At 42.9% G+C, this 17,391-nt stretch overlaps 1 protein-coding gene across 5 annotated transcripts in view; it reads right to left on the bottom strand.

Annotated features, from left to right (window-relative positions):
* The window catches only part of LOC134348407 (CASP8 and FADD-like apoptosis regulator), a 31,058-nt gene extending 13,667 nt beyond the window's left edge, over positions 1-17,391 (bottom strand). For 2 of the 5 annotated variants that reach the window (XM_063051723.1, XM_063051727.1), the window contains exons 1-4: positions 17,296-17,386; positions 9,478-9,913; positions 6,793-6,898; positions 68-203 (exon numbers count right to left, since the gene is read on the bottom strand). In XM_063051723.1, coding sequence (XP_062907793.1) covers positions 68-203; positions 6,793-6,898; positions 9,478-9,779 — 544 coding nt within the window. In that variant the 5' untranslated portion in view covers positions 9,780-9,913; positions 17,296-17,386. Of the gene's footprint in view, positions 1-67; positions 204-6,792; positions 6,899-9,477; positions 9,914-13,515; positions 13,535-14,144; positions 16,596-17,291 lie in introns of those variants that run through there. The other 3 variants (XM_063051724.1, XM_063051725.1, XM_063051726.1) reach the window with 3 other exon arrangements.

The following is a 17,391-nucleotide window of genomic DNA, read 5'->3' as shown; positions in this document are numbered from 1 at the left end:
AGTGTGTGTTCACACTTACCCTTACCCTTATTTATTGCCCTAATATTTATTTTCCAAATGCACTCACGCATCTGCTTGTATTTTGTGATCTTCTTTTTCAGATCGATTCTCCGAATATTGGTAAGGCAATCTTCCACCACAGCCAAATTATTCTCATCAATTTTGCCAGATTTCTCCAGTTCAACAACCAAATCTAAGAAAGTCTGGCAGGAAAAAGGAAATCTCCATTAGCTCAGGAGCAGTACCCAACTTTTAGATCGCAGAACCTACAAAAATGCTGACCGAATATTGCTGTCCAATAGTAACAGGTAATCATTATGGAGAGGGGAACTTCAGTAATCCCTACCACTCAAAGGTAACGCTAATGGGGTTCAAGGATCTTAAAGGAAGTGATATAGTAGATGCATTGGTTGCAATCCAACTAAAACCCCTTCCTAATCTCTGGGTCCCCAGGGCACTGGAACACTACTGAAGTAACGCCAATCTTTAGCAAAGGAAGGAGACTGGAAGCAAGAAACTATAGATCAATAGATCTATATTCATCACTGGGAAAATGCTGTAGTCCATTATAGATGAGGTAATAGAATTTAGTAAACTACAGAATTTAACCCATTTCAGTTCACCAAACAGCTGCTGGGTTAGAAGCAGAAAGCTGTCCTGCACAAAGGAACAGATGGACCACCACCTTCTTTCTTATTAAATCTTTTTATTAATTTTCCAAAATTCTAAAGAGAATAACAATATTGATACAGAGAGATTGGAATAATCTTATTGTTGATAAGCATATACAAAAAAGATTTCGAGTAATACAGGTATAATAGACTTCCAAACTCTTAATATAATTAATCACAGAGAAAAGAGAAACAAAAAGAAAAAAATACAAAGAACCCCCTGCCAAAAAACAAAAAAAAACTAAATGTTAGACCCAAAAAAAAACGGAACAAGGCTAGACCAATATCTTAAATCAAACACGTTCAATAATGTCGTCAACTCCGCTCCTCTATGCATATATTTTAAGTTAATAAGAAGGATTCGGAAAGGTCAAATTACATCATATGAAAATGTTGAATAAATGGTTTCCAAGTCTCTTCAAATTTAACCGAAGGATCAAAAATGTCACTTCTGATTTTTTAAAAATTTAAACATGATATAGTTTGGGAAAACTATTGAAATGTGGTAGGAGGATTGGTCTCCTTCCAGTTCAATAAAATGGATCTTCTGGCCATTAAAGTAACAAATGTGATCATCCGACAGGCTGAAGAGGATAAAAACCTATGTTCTATCATTGGCAAACCAAAGATTGCCGTAATAGGATGGGGTTGTAAATCAAAACGCAAAACTGTTGAGATAATATCAAAAATATCTTTCCAGAATTTTTCCAAAAGAGGACAGGACCAAAACATATGAGTTAAGGAAGCCACCTCAGAGTGACATCTGTCACAAATAGGGTTTATATGGGAATAAAACTGGGCTACTTTATCTTTAGACATATGGGCCCTATGCACTACTTTAAATTGTATTATTAAATTGTATGTTTGGCATATATAGAGGCAGAACTAACTAATTGAAAATTTTTATCCCATTTCTCTATAGGTAGGCAAAGTTGAAGTTCCCTTTCCCATTCATTTTTAATTTTATCAGATATACTTGGTTGTAATTTCATAATTTTATCATAAATAGATGCCATTAATCCCTTCTGAAAGGGATTTAAACCTAAAATTTTATCGATGATATCAGTAGGGTGTGAGATCGGGAAGGTAGGCAGCGTGGTATCTAAAAAGTTTATCTTAAAAAATGGGATCTGGGCAAATTAAATTTATTAGATAACTGTTCAAAAGACATGAAACAGTTATCCAGAAATAAGTCACGAAAACATGTTATACCTTTCATTTTCCATATCAAAAAGACTTGATCCATAACCGAGGGTTGAAAAAAAAATTAGATATAATAGGGCTTGATAATATAAATTTGTTCAAACCAAAAAATTTATGAAATTGAAACCATATTCATAATGTATGTTTAATTACTGGATTAACCATTTGTTTATTCAATTTAGATAATACAAAAGGAAGTGAAGTTCCTTAAATGGAAGCCAAAGAGAACCCTTGTACAGAGTAGCCTTCAAGGTTTACCCAATGTGGACTCGGAATTATATTACAATCTTGTGTCCAAAATATTAAATATCAAATATTAATTGCCCAATAATAGAATCTTAGATTAGGCAATGCTAAACCACCATCTTTCTTGGACTTATGTAAATATTTTTTACTTAACCTGGGATTTTTGTTCTGCCATATATAAGAGGAAATTTTAGAATTGATAGTATCAAAAAAAGAATTAGGAATAAAAATTAGTATTGCTTGAAATAGATATAAAAATTTAGGTAAAATAATCATTTTAATAGCATTAATTCGGCCAATCAGTGATAGAGACAATGGGGACCACTTAGTACTCAGTTGTTTAACCTGACTAATTAATGGTAAAAGGTTGAGCTTGAATAAATCCTTATGTCTCTTAGCAATCTTCGAAGCATCTTCAGTAACCTGGACAGAGAAGTTGAACTGGGAGACTGTGATGCCCTCATTGCCCCCACAGAACCAACAGAGGCTTTCGACCTTCGGGAGCCTCTCTTCAAGGAGGTTCAGCAAGTACGCTGGCTCAGCTCCTGGTCCGAGTGGCGCCACCTACAACATCTACAAGTGCTGCCCCCGGCCTCTCCGGCAGCTGTGGAGAATCCTCAAGGTCAACTGGAAGAGAGGCAAAGTGCCCAAGCAATGGAAGTATGCAAACAGAATGTGGATTCCAAAAGAAGAGAACTCCGAGAACAGTCAGTTAGTTTAGGATAATATCCTTGCTGAGTGTTGAAGGGAAGATCTTCTTCAGCATGGTGGCAAAGCGTCTAACAGAGTACTTCCTGAGGAACAATTACATCAACACCTCCGTCCAGAAGGGTGGCGTTCCAAGGGTACCAGGCTGCTTGGAGCACACTGGAGTCATCACACAGCTCCTGAGAGAGGCCAGAGAGAATAAGGGTCAGTGGTTTTGTGGTTGGATTTGGCCAATGCTTATGGATCAATCCCCCACAAGGCTGTTGAAGACGCTCTGAAGAGGCACCATGATCCTGAAGGAATCAGAGGCCTCCTTATAGACTACTACAACGAGTTCCACCTGAGAGTCTCACAGGGCCAATAACATCAGACTGGTGCAGGCTGGAGACTGGTATCATCACAGGCTGCACCATCTCAGTCATCCTTTTCGCCCTGGCAATGAACATGCTAGTAAAATCCGCAGAGCCAGAGAGTCAAGGCCCAAAATCAAGATCTGGGATCCACCAACCATAAATACAAGCCTTCATGGATGATCGGAGTCAGTGCCTGGTGCTAGGTGGATTCTTAAGGGGCTGGTAAGGTTGATGAGGTAGGCAAAGATGTCCTTTAAGCCTGCAAAATCAAGAACTGTATCTGTAGTGCTGAAGAAGGAGAGAGAACCGGAGAAATTTTGTTTCTCTATTGAGGACATTCCAATTCCTACCATCACAGAGAACCCTGTTAAAAGTCTTGGGAAGATGTTTGATGCAACACTTAGAGATAAGGTGGTAATAAGATACACCTATGGGGAGTTTGAATAATGGCTGCAAGAGGTTGACAGGACTGGTGGTTTAAGGCGATTTACCAGCACGGTGTTCTACCAAGAATCCTCTGGCCACCGCTTCTCTATGAGTTTCCAATTTCCTCTGTTGCTGAATTAGAGAGGGTAGTCAGCCGGTTCCTGCGAAGATGGCTGGGAACATCAGCAGCATCGCTCTGTACAGGAATAAATGCAAACCGAGGCTCCCCCTGAAATCCATTGAGGAGGAGTTCAATTGCGAACAAGAGAGGTGCTGCAGTTCCGGGACTCTTCAGATCCAAAGGTTGCCGGAGCAAGAGTGGCAGTGAGAACTGGAAGGAAGTGGAGAGCAGGAGCTGCAGTGGAAGAAGCTGAGGGGCGACTGCGCCACAAAGTGCTGGTGGGGGCAGTCGCCAAGGGAAGAGTTGGACTCAGAAGCCTTGAAGTCCCCCATTTTGACAAAGTACAAGGGAAAGAGTGACGGGAGTTGGTCCAGAATGAAGTAAGCGCAGCTGTGGAGGAGGAGGAGGACCAGCAGAGCAGTGGCAATGAACAGCAAGGAGCCTGGACCAAATGGGAGCAGGTGATCGCACAAAAGATCATGTGGAACGATCTCTGGAAGGTGAATCCACCCCACATCAAGTTCCTTAACCAGGCTGTTTATGACATCCTTCCTAGCCTACCTAACCTGCACTGCTGGGGCCTTGCAGAACAACCAGCTTGCCCCCTCTGTGAGAAGACCGGTACGCTAGAGCATATTCTAAGCTGCTGCCCCAGAGCTTCTTGCCGATGGCCGTTATCAGTGGCAGCATGACCAGGTCCTCTGGACAATTGCTGAGACAATCTGCAGCACCCTTAACATCTGCTGGAAAACAAGTCCGGTCAAGAATACCATCTGCTTTGTCAAAGAGGGGGAAAGACCAACAGAACACCAGAAAGCAACCGGGTTGCTCTTCACTGCGCAGGACTGGAAGTTAAAAGCAGACCTGGGAAAACAGCTGCAGTTTCCTCCCCACATCATAGAGACTACATTGAGTTGGGCCACAACATGATGTCGGACTGCATCGAAGCATGTTTTTAAGCTTGAGCTGACCGTGCCGTGGGAAGAACGCATGGATGAGGCCTATGAATGGAAAAGAGCCAAGTATGAAGATCTGAAGAGTAACTGCTAAAGAAGAGGCTGGTGAGCGGTGTTGGCCCGTGGAGGTCGGGTGTTGTGGCTTTGCAGGCCAGTCGCTCTGTGAAGTATACACTGCACTTGGAATCACGGGAGAGAGAAGGAGGAGAGCCATTTCTACCACCACAGTGCAGCAGAGAAAGCATTAAGATGGCTCGGGATAAAGAGGGCAGATACGTGGGTTGCTGCTAGGGCACAGGCCGGGGTCTGATCAACCCCAATCGGGTCGCCTGGGCGAGGGTGTATGATGTTGAAAGACCTGAAACACCTGACGACCCAGGTAACATCGCTGATGATCTGCCCTAGTTTATCATGCAGATGTTTCTGTAAGAAGAAAACTAAAAGCCTTGGAACTATAGGCCAGTAAATAGGCCTGTGGTTAAGTTACCAGGGAGGATTCTGAATGGAAAGATATGGAACAGGTTTAGCATATAATTGTTGGAGTATAGAACAACAAGATAATCTTAATTAAGCACATAACATTTTGAGAAAGCTTGACAGGGTGAGTACTGAGAAGGTGCTTTCTCTGACAAAGGTAAATAAATCTAAAGGGCATAGTTTCAGCCGAAGGGATTGTCCATTTCAAATGGAATGAGGAGGAATATGTTATTGTAAATTTCTGGAACTTGGGCAGAGTTAATGGACGTTACTAAGCAAGGATCAGCAAGACATTTTGAACAATGAGAGAGTCAAGGGGCCTGGTGAGAGAGCAGGAAAATGGTGCTGAGGCCAGGGTTGGATAAGCCAGGATCTTCCTGGTGGAACTTGCTTGAAAGACCAAAAGGCCTACTCCTGCGATACTGTTATCACCAGGAACAGCAGTTTCACGGTAAAATCTCCTGCAACAGTCCAAGCTGGCTTGTACTCATCAATGTATCGTTTGTCTTCAGTCTACTCCCACCCCAAAACTGTACACAGGCGTTTTGAGCTTGGTTTGTATCCTGGTTTTGAAGAATCTGAGTCCAGGCCATTCCTAGGATTAGGAACTCTGACTTTAGAGAATTCTGGGTTAGAGAAGCATGGTCCAACCTCTCCCAGGATTTAGAAGATTCTGATCCCAGAACATTTGTGGGTTAGGAGGGCCTTGAATGGCCTACGATCACCAATCTAATCACATTCATAAGATATAATTCCAGCTGGATCTAAGCTTGAGGTAAGTTTGACCCCAAGATTGGGAGGATCTGTTTCTGAGGTGTTCTTGGCTTTTGACTAATTTGCCTTGAGAGTTCCCAGGTTCAGGAGATTCTAGCCCAAGACTGTGCTTGGGTGAAAAGTAATCTGATCCCAGATCATCTCAGATGTTGAACATACTGATACCAGTCCTCCCTTGTCTATTGGATAGTTTCTGGATGACGAACAGGCCAATCTTAACTGTAGCCAATGATGAAACTTAATTCCACCTGTAACAGTGCTAATCACTCTAATCCCCTTTGGACTTAGCAAAGAATGATCTAATTCTGCCTGTACTCCGGGTTCATAATACAACTGGTGAGGCATGGTGATAGGACACAAAACAAAAGCAATGAAACACGAGAACAAGTAGCAGACTAAAAGAACAGGAATTGTCAGAAAGGACATGTCTTTAGAATGGTTTTCTGGTTTAGGATATGTTTAAGATATCAGCAGAATCCACGATGAGCAGCGAAAGAACATTTTCAGAGAGCTAATTTTCAAAGTGCAGCAGGAATGTTTTTGATTAATTAAACATTTTCCAAGCGGCAGAGCAATCTGGTTTATTGTTCTAAATTAAACCTCTGAAATGTAGCTATGAGCAACTAATTGCCTTGTTCATTTGGACAGTAAATGACAACAGTTGAAACTCATCTGAGGTGTGACTGAACACTGATAAAATACTGTTAAGGTCCACTCCTATCATGCAAGAAAAATCACTAGGTTAATAAAACTAAGATGCAGTTTAAAGCATTTGATTATGTATAAAGTTATCCATTTGCATCGCTTGTACTTCACAGCTACAGACTGTGCAGACAACCCAGGAACAAAGCCATTACCTTCACTGTTTCCAGGCGGCCTTTTGGAATTTGACAACTCAATAAAAATAAGATCGATCTCAAATCTTCTTGCGAGAGGTCCTCACTGATGTCCACCAGCAGTTGTCTGTGGCAAGGATTGCAAATCATCAACAAACCACCACCCTCCCCCTCCCCCCACCCACTCCTCAGGCTTAACAATATTCTAAAGGAGCATTGGACAGCACATCCAGAATAGCTATAACACTAGTAATATACTTTAAAGGACTAAATTACACAAGGATTGGGGTAATTTCACAGCTGTACATCATGTTGGTAAACCTGAGATATATAGACCACGGAGCCACCTTGTGGGTTTGCAACACATATTCATTGGAATTCTGGGGCTTCACGGGTTAAGTTATGAGAATACATGTTCCTATTCCCTGAAGCTGTTTAAAATTGAGCAATTTTAAATGATTAAGGTATTGGTAACATAGATGGAAAGAAGCTAATTCCTCTCTTAGGAATTGGACTTGCGCTGTTGAGAAGCATTTGTCAGTAAGCTCTTTTACAGACTGTATCATGGAAATACACAATCCCAACCTCTGGTTGGAATTTTGAGAACTGTTGTGTATTTAATATTTCAAAAGTGTTTGAGTAATATTATAAATATATTGTTTGAGTAGGCATTCTTGATCTTTAAATAATTCATTACGGGTTATATGTGAATTGCATATGTCATCACGCTACCACATGATACTGCGTACCTCACTTAAAGTAAACCCAAAGTTAGACTCACATTGCGGACTCCTGGGTCTTCCTTTGAATTAGTTTAACATTTTGAAATTACAAAACATCAACAAAAGTTTGTAAAATATAGGTCTCAGAAAGACCATAGGACATAGGAGCAGAATTAGGCCATTTGGCCTGTCGAGTCTGTACTGCCATTCCATCATGGCTCATTTATTATCCCTCTCAGTCCCATTCCCCTGCCTTTTCCTTCTAACCTTTGATGTCCAGACTAATCAAGACCAATAAACCACCGATGTAAATATACTCAATGACTTGGCCTCCACAGCTGTCCATGGCAATGAATTCCACAGATTCACCAGCCTTTGGCTAAAGAAATTCCTCCTCATCTCTGCTTTAAATGGACGTCCCTCTATTCTGGGGCTGGGACCTCTGGTCCTAGACTTCCGTACTATAGGAAACATCATCTCCACGTACACTCTATCCAGTTCGCAGTATATTTATTACAAAATATAAATACATTATACAACCTTGAAACTTGACTCCGAAAGGCAGCCACAAAACAAAGAAACCCAAAAGAACCCATTAAAAAAGACCAAGGGGAGAGGGGAGAGGGGAGAGGGGAGAGGGGAGAGGGGAGAGGGGAGAGGGGAGAGGGGAGAGGGGAGAGGGGAGAGGGGAGAGGGGAGAGGGGAGAGGGGAGAGGGGAGAGGGGAGAGGGGAGAGGGGAGAGGGGAGAGGGGAGAGGGGAGAGGGGAAAAAAAAAAAATCATGCGGACAGTGAACACAAGCTTTGGGAAGTCCACAAAGACAGTCCTGGCCATAGACCCTTAGTTCAGTGCAGAGTGCAGCAGCAAACTGAACCGGCCCATTCCTTGCCTCTGGTCCCAACACCCTGACCTTTCCAATCTAGCCTGGCACCTCAATCGTCATCCAAACATCAAGTTCAGTCACTTTGATATGCTCTGAGGCCTAGACCCCGCTGCCTCGATTCGGCCTGTATCTGACTATTCTGATTCAGCCTGGTGCTTAAATCGTCGTCCAAACAGGCCTTTCAATATTCAATAGGTTTCAATGAGACTCTCTCCCACCCCACATTCTTCTAAATTCCAGCGAGTACAGGAGACCACAGCCATCAAACGCTCCTCATACATTAACGCTTCATTCTCGTGAACCTCCTCTGGACCCTCTCCAATGCCACCACATCCCTTCTCAGATAAGGGGCAATAAACTGCTCACAATACTCCAAGTTGCGGTCTGACCAATGCCTTATAAAGTCTCACAGATATGGGTTGCAGGTGAGTAAATGAGACATGTGTTGGTTTTGGTAGAATCGAATCAAAGGCCAGAACAGTCTCGTGGATGAATGTTTCCTTGTTGTTGCATTACTTACACGAATAGTTTGACATTCTTACATTCAGATTGGTCCAACAGTCCATTATTTCTCTGAGTTGTTAAACATACTCATTCTAATATGACAGTGATCAAACATAGAGGTAGGAGAGCTGTGGTGGATATGAATTTAGTGGAATTGTTCGCCAAATGTCCTCCTTCTGTGTTGTAACTGTTTAGTACTTGACCAATGCAGGCTTGACAGCTTGCTCTCCATTTCCTTTCCCATGTCAATTCTGATTGCTCAGTACAGCTATTAAAAAATAATATCATTTGCAAAGCACCCAGGGGGAGAAATCCAAATTCTCTGTTAACACTGTGCTTTAGGAAACTACTTGAAGTGCATTAGCTATGGGGAAAGTGCATTTAAAGATATAAACAATAAATGAAAAATTACCGAGTAGAATCGGGCAAAATCTGTATATGGACATGATGATAGCACTTTTCTTTGGATTAAGGGAAAGAAGGGGTTTGTGGTCAGTGTAGGAAAATGGAGCTGAGGTAAAAGATCAGGCATGATTTTACCGAGCAACCTACTCCTGCTCCCATTTCTATTGATCAGACATTGTTACACGGTTTTACCTGTATGTAGACACGCGTCCTTTACCAGCTCTCAAATTATTCTCCAGATGCATTAGGTCTACCTTCATTTTCTTCAGGATATCAAGCCTCCTTATCCGATAAAGCAGTTCAATCAGAAGATCAAGCCTCAGCAGGTTCCGCTTGCTCAGAATTTCAAACAGTTCTTTCACTTCCCCAGTCACTGAGTACCCTTCGACAAAATCTGTGCACAGAAACACAATGATAGCACTTTCCTCTTGGGATAGTTCAGCAGCTATCGCCATGGCCTGTTTTCTGATCTCCTTATCAAGTTGACCAAACATTGCCAAAAAAATAGAGCAAGCTTCCCCTCGGCTTCTTGGAAGCTAATATTCTCTCAGGAGTTATTCTGGTGTTACAATCTCATTCCCGCTGACGCCACCAACTTCTCTTTTTCAGCCAGAAAAAATCCAGAGACCTGAACAGGGAAATAAACATGTTAACCAACTACTGTCCTAATTCACTGAGTCTGATTGCAGACTTGATAGTAAAATGTGATTTTTTTAAAAATTCTAAAACTGTTTTTGTTCTGCTGGTTTCAGTGAGAACAAAATGAGTCAGAGAAGCAGGAATAAACCATTTGACCTTTTGTGACTGCTCAGTCATTTTTAAAAATCCTTTGGCTCAGTGCTGCTCTCCTGCATTAAACTCAGATTCTGTCAATCTTATTCTCTCTGTTGACTATGCTCAGTGACCAAGACTTCACAACCCTCTTGGGTAGAGAATTCTAACAATTTATGACTCATGAAAAACAGAACTATCTTCTCTTCTCTGTAAACGGTTGATCTCTTGTTAAGAAACTGGGACATCAGTCTTGAGACACACCATCCAGAAGAAATATCAAACTTGCATTGGGCCCAATAGAAATTTTCATACTTCTGTGCCCAAAACATATGCTGTCACAATAGTGCCTCCGGATTCAAGAACAAAGAACACCTTGGGGACATTATTTGTCTCAGAACATAATAATTCCAGTGGAATTCCCCAGAGAGAGAAAAAACACATCACCACAGTCCTGCTCTCTTTTAAACTGAATGGGCCCTTTTCCCACTCTTCTTTTAAACTCACCACATGTCCCATTTCCCAAGCTTCCTTTAAACTCAGCGAGTTCACAGGAAAAGTTTTATTAAGGCCGTCTCTGGGTTCATTTTATTTTTACAGATGTCCATAGATCGATTTTGTCCATCATCATAAAACCACTTGATATGATTTTGTGAGGGGTATGGAGGGCAATGGTCTGGAAGCAGGTCGATGGGACTAGGCAGAGTAGTTAGTTCAGCATGTACTAAATGGGCTGAAGGGCCTGTTTCTGTGCTGTATTGTTCTGTGACTCCATGATAACCATACCTCCACAGTACAGCAATAAACCCCATCAAAAGCACACAAGGTAAGGAAGGTTAATGACTGAAGGTGGGGGAGGAGGGGAGTCTGTGGCCAGCCTCTGCTCTAACTCTATCTGCAAGTTTGCAGATGATACCACTGTAGTAGGCTAGATCTTTAACAATGCTAGGTCAGCGAACAGGAAGGAGATTGACAGTCTAGTGGCATGATAGCAAGGTAACAACTTTTCCCCCAATGTCATCCAAACAAAAGAGCTAGTCATTGATTTCAAGTGAGGCGGAGTGCATATCCCTGCACGTATGATGCAGAGGTGGAGGTGGTAAAGAGCTTCAAATTCCTTGGTGTAAGTATCACCAATAGTTTGTCCTGGTTCAATAGTGTAAATACTTTGGCCAAGAAATCATACTAGCACCTCCACTTCCTCAGACGACTAAGGAAATTTGGCATGTCACCATTGACTGTCACCAATTTTTAGAGATGCATCATAGAATGCATCCTAACTGGATGCATCACAGTTTGTTAAGGCAAATATTCTGCCCAAGACTGCAGGATTACACCCAAACCATCATAAAAATCAGTCACATCTCCATTTCATCTACAGTTTCTCCTGCCTTGGGAAAGCAGCCAACATAATCTAAGACCACTCCCACCCTGGCCAATCTCTCTTCTCTTCCCTTGCATCAGGCAGAAGAAACAAAAGCTTGAAAACATGCACCACCGGCAGCTTCTATCCTGCTAAGACTATTAAATGGACCTCTTGATCTTTGTGTTCCTCGGACTTTACCTATACTGAACTTTCTCTGTAATTATAACACTAAGTTCTGCATTCTGTTACTGATTTTCTCTTCGTATTCCCTCAGTGTGTTCATGTTTGGAATGATCTGTGTAGATGGCATAAAAAGATTCTCGCTGTTCTTCAGTGCGTAACAATAATAAACCAATTACTATATGGAGGGAACAACTTCTCAATTTAATGTCATGGGAAATCGCTTGTATGTAGGGCTGTCTACGAAGTCAATTTCTGAAACCAGGGCCTGTACTACAAGACCATAGAATTATAAGATATAGGAGCAGAATCGAGCCATTTGGCCCATCGAGTCTGCTCCACCATTCAATCATGGCTGAAACTTCTTCCCCCCCTACTCCGCTCTACTCCCTGGCCTTTTCCTCGTAACCTTTGATGCTGCATCAAATCAAGAACTTATCAAGCTCTGCCTTAAATACACCCAACAACCTGGCCTCCACAGCTGCCTGTGGTAACAAACTCCAGTCCATATATTCACCACCCTCTGGCTGAAGAAATTTATGTTCTGTGTTTTAAATGGGTGCCCTTCTATCCTGAAGCTGTGCCCTCTTGTTCTAGACTTCCCCACCATGAGAAACATCCTTTCCACAACTACTTTGTCTTGGTCTTTCAACATTCAAAAGGTTTCAATGAGATCCCCCCCCTCATCCTTTTAAATTCCAGTGAGTACAGATCCAGAGCCATCAAATGTTCCTTATATAACCTTTTCATTCCCGGAATCATCCTTGTGAACCTCCTCTGAACCCTCTCCAATGCCAGCACATTCTTTTCTTAAATGAGGAACCCAAAACTGTTCACAAAACCAAAGGCAAAGCCTCACCAGTGCCTTATAAGCCTCAGCATCACATCCCTGCTCTTGTATTCTAGACCTTTTGAAATGAATGCGAACATTGCATTTGCCTTCCTCACCACTGACTCTACCTGCAAGCTAAGTTTTAGGGTGTTCTGCACAAGGATTCCCAAGTCCCTTTGCATCTCAAGTTTTTGAATTTTCTCCCCATTTAGAAAGTAGTCTGCACATTTATTTCTACTACCAAAGTGCACGACCATGCATTTTCCAACATTGTGTTTCATTTGCTACTCTTGCCCATTCTCCTAATCTGTCCAAGTCCTTCTGCAGCCTACCTATTTCCTCAACACTACCTGTCCCTCCACTAATCTTTGTATCATCTGCAAACTTGGCAACAAGGTCATCTATACCATCATCTAAAATATTGATATACAGCATAAAAAGAAGCGATCCCAACACCGACCCCCTGTGGAACGCCACTAGTCACTGGCAGCCAACCAGAAAAGAATTCTTTTATTCCCACTCACTGCCTCCTAGCAATCAGCCAATGCTCTAACCATGCCAGTAACTTTCCTGTAATGCCACGAGCAGATAAGCAGCCTCATGTATGGCACCTTGTCAAAGGCGTTCTGAAAGTCCAAATATACAACATTCACTACATCCATCTCCTTTATCTATCCTCCATATAATCTCCTCAAAGAATTCCAACAGGTTCATCAGGCAAAACTGCCCCTAAAGGAAACCATGCTGACTTTGTCCTATCTTGTCCTATGTAACCAAGTACTCCATAACCTCATCCTTAATTGATTCCAACAGCTTCCCAACCACTGAGGTCAGGCTAACTGGTCTATAATTTCCTTTCTGTTGTCTTCCTCCTTTCTTAAAGAGTGGAGTGACATTTGCAATTTTCCAGTCCGCTGGCACCATGCCAGAATTCAATGATTTTTGAAATATCATTACTAATGCCTCCACAATCTCTACCACTACCTCTTTCAGCACCCTAGGGTGCAGTTCATCTAGCTCGGGTGACTTATGTACCCTTGGGTCTTTCAGCTTTTTGAGCAGTAATAGTAATGGCACTCACTTCTCTTCCCTCACACCCTTCAACATCGGGCACATTGTTAGTGTCTTCCACAGTGAAGACTGATGCAAAATACACATTTAGTTTATCTGCCATTTCCTTGTCCCCATTATCATTCCTCCAGCCTCATTTTCTAGTGGTCCTATATCCATTCTCATCCCTCTTTTTTTTCCATACTTGAAAAAGCTTCTACTAACCACGTTGATATTGTTTGCTAGCTTGCTTTCATATTTAATCTTTTCCCTCCTAATGATTCTTTTAGTTGCTCTCTGTAGTGTTTTTAAAGCTTTCCAATCCCTCTCTTCCCACTAATTTTTGCTTTGTTGTATGCCCTCTCTTTTGCTTTTGCATTAGCTTTGACTTCCCTTGTCAGCAACAGTTGTACTATTTTGCCAATTTGAGTATTTCTTTGTTTTTGGATTACATGTATTCCACACCTTCCTCATTTTTCCTAGAAACTCACGCCATTGCTGCTCTGCTGACATGCCTGCCAGCATCTGCTTCCAATTTACTTTGGCCAACTCCTCTCTCATACCACTGTAATTCATTTTACTCCACTGAAACACTGCTATCTCAAATTTCAAGTTGAGCTCAATCATATTGTGATCACTGCCTCCTAAGGGTTCTTTTACCTCAAGCTCCATAATCATCTCCGGTTCATTACGTAACACCCAATCCAGTATAGCTGCTCCCCTAGTAGGCTCAACGTACAATACTGTATAACATCTATAGAAAGAAATTGAACTATGCTGGATTGTTAATAAAAATATAACAAGTCCTTTACGAACACTAAGGTATACTAACAGAATATCCACAGGAGTGAAACCAAACAAACATATCTGGTTCATATACACGAGGAAATCTGCAGATGCTGGAAATTCAAGCAACACACACAAAAAATGCTGGAGAACGCAGCAGGCCAGGCAGCATCTCTAGGAAGAGGTACAGTCGATGTTTCGGGTTGGGACCCTTTGTCAGGACTAACTGAAAGAAGAGATAGTAAGAGATTTGAAAGTAGGAGGGGGAGGGGGAGATCCGAAATGATAGGAAAAGACAGGAGGGGAGGGGTGGATCTAAGAGCTGGAAAGTTGATTGGCAAAAGGGATACGAGGATCATGGGACGGGAAGCTTGGGGAAGGGGAGCCCGGAGGATGGAGAGCAGGCAAGGAGTTATAGTGAGAGGCAAGGAGTTATAGTGAGAGGGACAGAGGGAGAAAGAAAGAGAGAAAAAAAGGGGGAAAAATAAAAACTATTAAAAATTATTAAATAAACAAATAAGGGATGGGGTGTGAAGGGGAGGAGGGGCATTAACATAAATTAGAGAAGTCAATATTCATGCCATCAGGTTGGAGGCTACCCAGACGGAATATAAGGTATTGTTCCTCCAACCTGAGTGTGGCTTCATCTTGACAGTAAAGGAGGCCGTTGATAGACATATCAGAATGGGAATGGGGCCTGGAATTAAAATGTGTGGCCACTGGGAGATCTTGCTTTCTCTGGCGGACAGAGCATAAGTGTTCAGTGAAAGACTCTCCCAGCCTGCGTCGGGCCTCACCAACATATAAAAGGCCACACCGGGAGCACCTGACGCAGTATATCACCCCAGCCGACTCACAGGTGAAGTTTTGCCTCACCTGGAAGGACTGTCTGGGGCCCTGAAGGGTGATGAGGGAGGAAGTGTAAGGGCACGTGTAGCACTTGTTCTGCTTACAAGGATAAGTGCCGGGAGGGAGATCGGTGGGAAGGGATGGGGGGTACGAGTGGACAAGGGAGTCACGTAGGGAGCGATCCCTGCGGAAAGCAGAAGGGGGGGGTGGGAGGGAAAGATGTGCTTGTTGGTGGGATTCCATTGGAGGTGGCGGAAGTTAAGGAGAATTCTCCGTCGGACCCGGAGGCTGGTGGGGTGGTAGGTTAGGACAAGGGGAATCCTATTCCTAGTGGGGTAGCAGGAGGATGGGGTGAGAGCAGATGTGCGTGAAATGGGAGAGATGCGTTTAAGAGCAGAGTTGATGGTGGAGGAAGGGAAGCCTCTTTCTTTAAAAAAGGAAGACATCTCCTTTGTCCTGGAATGAAAAGCCTCATCCTGAGAGCAGATGCAGCGGAGACGGAGGAATTACGAGAAGGGGATGGCATTTTTGCAAGAGACAGGGTGAGAAGAGGAATAGTCCAGATAGCTGAGAGAGTTCATAGGCTTATAGTAGACATTAGTAGATAAGCTGTCTCCAGAGATAGAGACAGAAAGATCAAGAAAGGAGAGGGAGGTGTCAGAAATGGGCCAGGTAAACTTGAGGGCAGGGTGAAAGTTGGAGGCAAGTTAATTAAGTCAACGAGCTCAGCATGCGTGCAGGAAGGAGTGCCAATGCAGTCGTCGATGTAGCAAAGGAAAAGAGGGGGACAGATACCAGTATAGGCTTGGAACATGGATTGTTCCACAAAGCCAACAAAAAGACAGGGATAGCTGGGACCCATACAGGTGCCCATGGCTACACCTTTAGTTTGGAGGAAGTGGGAGGAGCCAAAGGAGAAATTGTTAGGAGTAAGGACTAATTCTGTTAGACAAACGAGAGTGGTGGTAGAGGGGAACTGGTTAGGTCTGGAATCCAAAAAGACGTGGAGAGCTTTGAGACCTTCCTGGTGGGGGATGGAGATATATAGGGACTGATACATATCCTTGTCAGGGAGAGGCACAGTCAATGCCTGTGGAAAGGAAGTATTCCTTGATTTATAAATGTTCAATATATTTTTTGTAATAATGTCACTAACTCTGGGGCACGTCTTTGATTTCTATTTTTTCATTACAGTATAACAAACAGCACACATCTCACTGTCAGTAGAAAGACATTGTAAAAAACATAAATGGATTTACCTCAACCCTATCAACTTAGAAAATCTCATTCAACAAAACATTTTTCCAGGAATAATTTCCTTTTGTAAATTGCACCATTCATGATTTACATAAGTGATATGCTGTAAAAAGTCTGAAGTGAAATTTCAGAAAATCACAAAGTCTTGGCCAAATGGCCTACATGTTATTTTTTACAATGTCCTTCAACGGGTAGTGTGAATAGCATGCTATTTAGTACAGCAAAAACCAGGTCAATAAATTGAAGCGCCAATGGCATAAGCACACAAATTTCCTCAATATTTATATTTTGGTGATTTCATCTTCCGAGTAGTATTGATGGAGAGTAGTTGTTCAGCTCTTCAAATATTTGCAAACGTTGAAGAGCTGGGGGGGCGGGGGCGGGTGTTGAATGTGGATGCTGGGTATCTGAACTAAAGCAGAAAATGTTGGGAACACTCAGCAGGTGAGGAAACATCAATGGAGAGTGAAACAGTTCGCATTTCAGACCAGGAACAAATATAGAACCCCGAAGCCTTTCTCATGTTAACGCCGGGAAGAAGCACCCGCCGAGTCAGTGCAGCCCTAGCAGGGCCTGCCGCTCCTCCAGCATGATCCAGCCTCACCTCCATTACACCATAACACACAGGAGCAGAATTGGGCCAGCCTTTCACTACCCCTCTCTCAGTCTCATTCTCCTACCTCCACTCCATAACCTTTGACACCCTTACTAATTAAGAATCTATCCACCCTTGTTTTAAATATATCCAATGACGGCCTGCAATAGATTCCACGCATTGGCCGCCCTCAACGCCAGCTACGGCCTCTCGACATCCCGGGCGCGCCTCGGGCCTGCGCTCACGCATCTCGGTTGCCGCCCCACTTAACGCAGCACGACTACAAATGCCCACGGGACGCCCCACATACTGAATCTCACCGACCCAGGGTCACGCTGTTTGTCATCGACTCTCGCTGCTTGTTCCACCCCTGCAAACGAAAGTGAAAGCCCTCAGGCAAAATACCAATTCAGACTGTGG

Source organism: Mobula hypostoma, chromosome 6 (assembly GCF_963921235.1).
Source record: "Mobula hypostoma chromosome 6, sMobHyp1.1, whole genome shotgun sequence".
NCBI lineage: Eukaryota > Metazoa > Chordata > Chondrichthyes > Myliobatiformes > Myliobatidae > Mobula > Mobula hypostoma.
The sequence above is the reverse complement of the archived record's forward strand: the minus strand, read 5'-3'. Positions and strand labels throughout refer to the sequence as shown.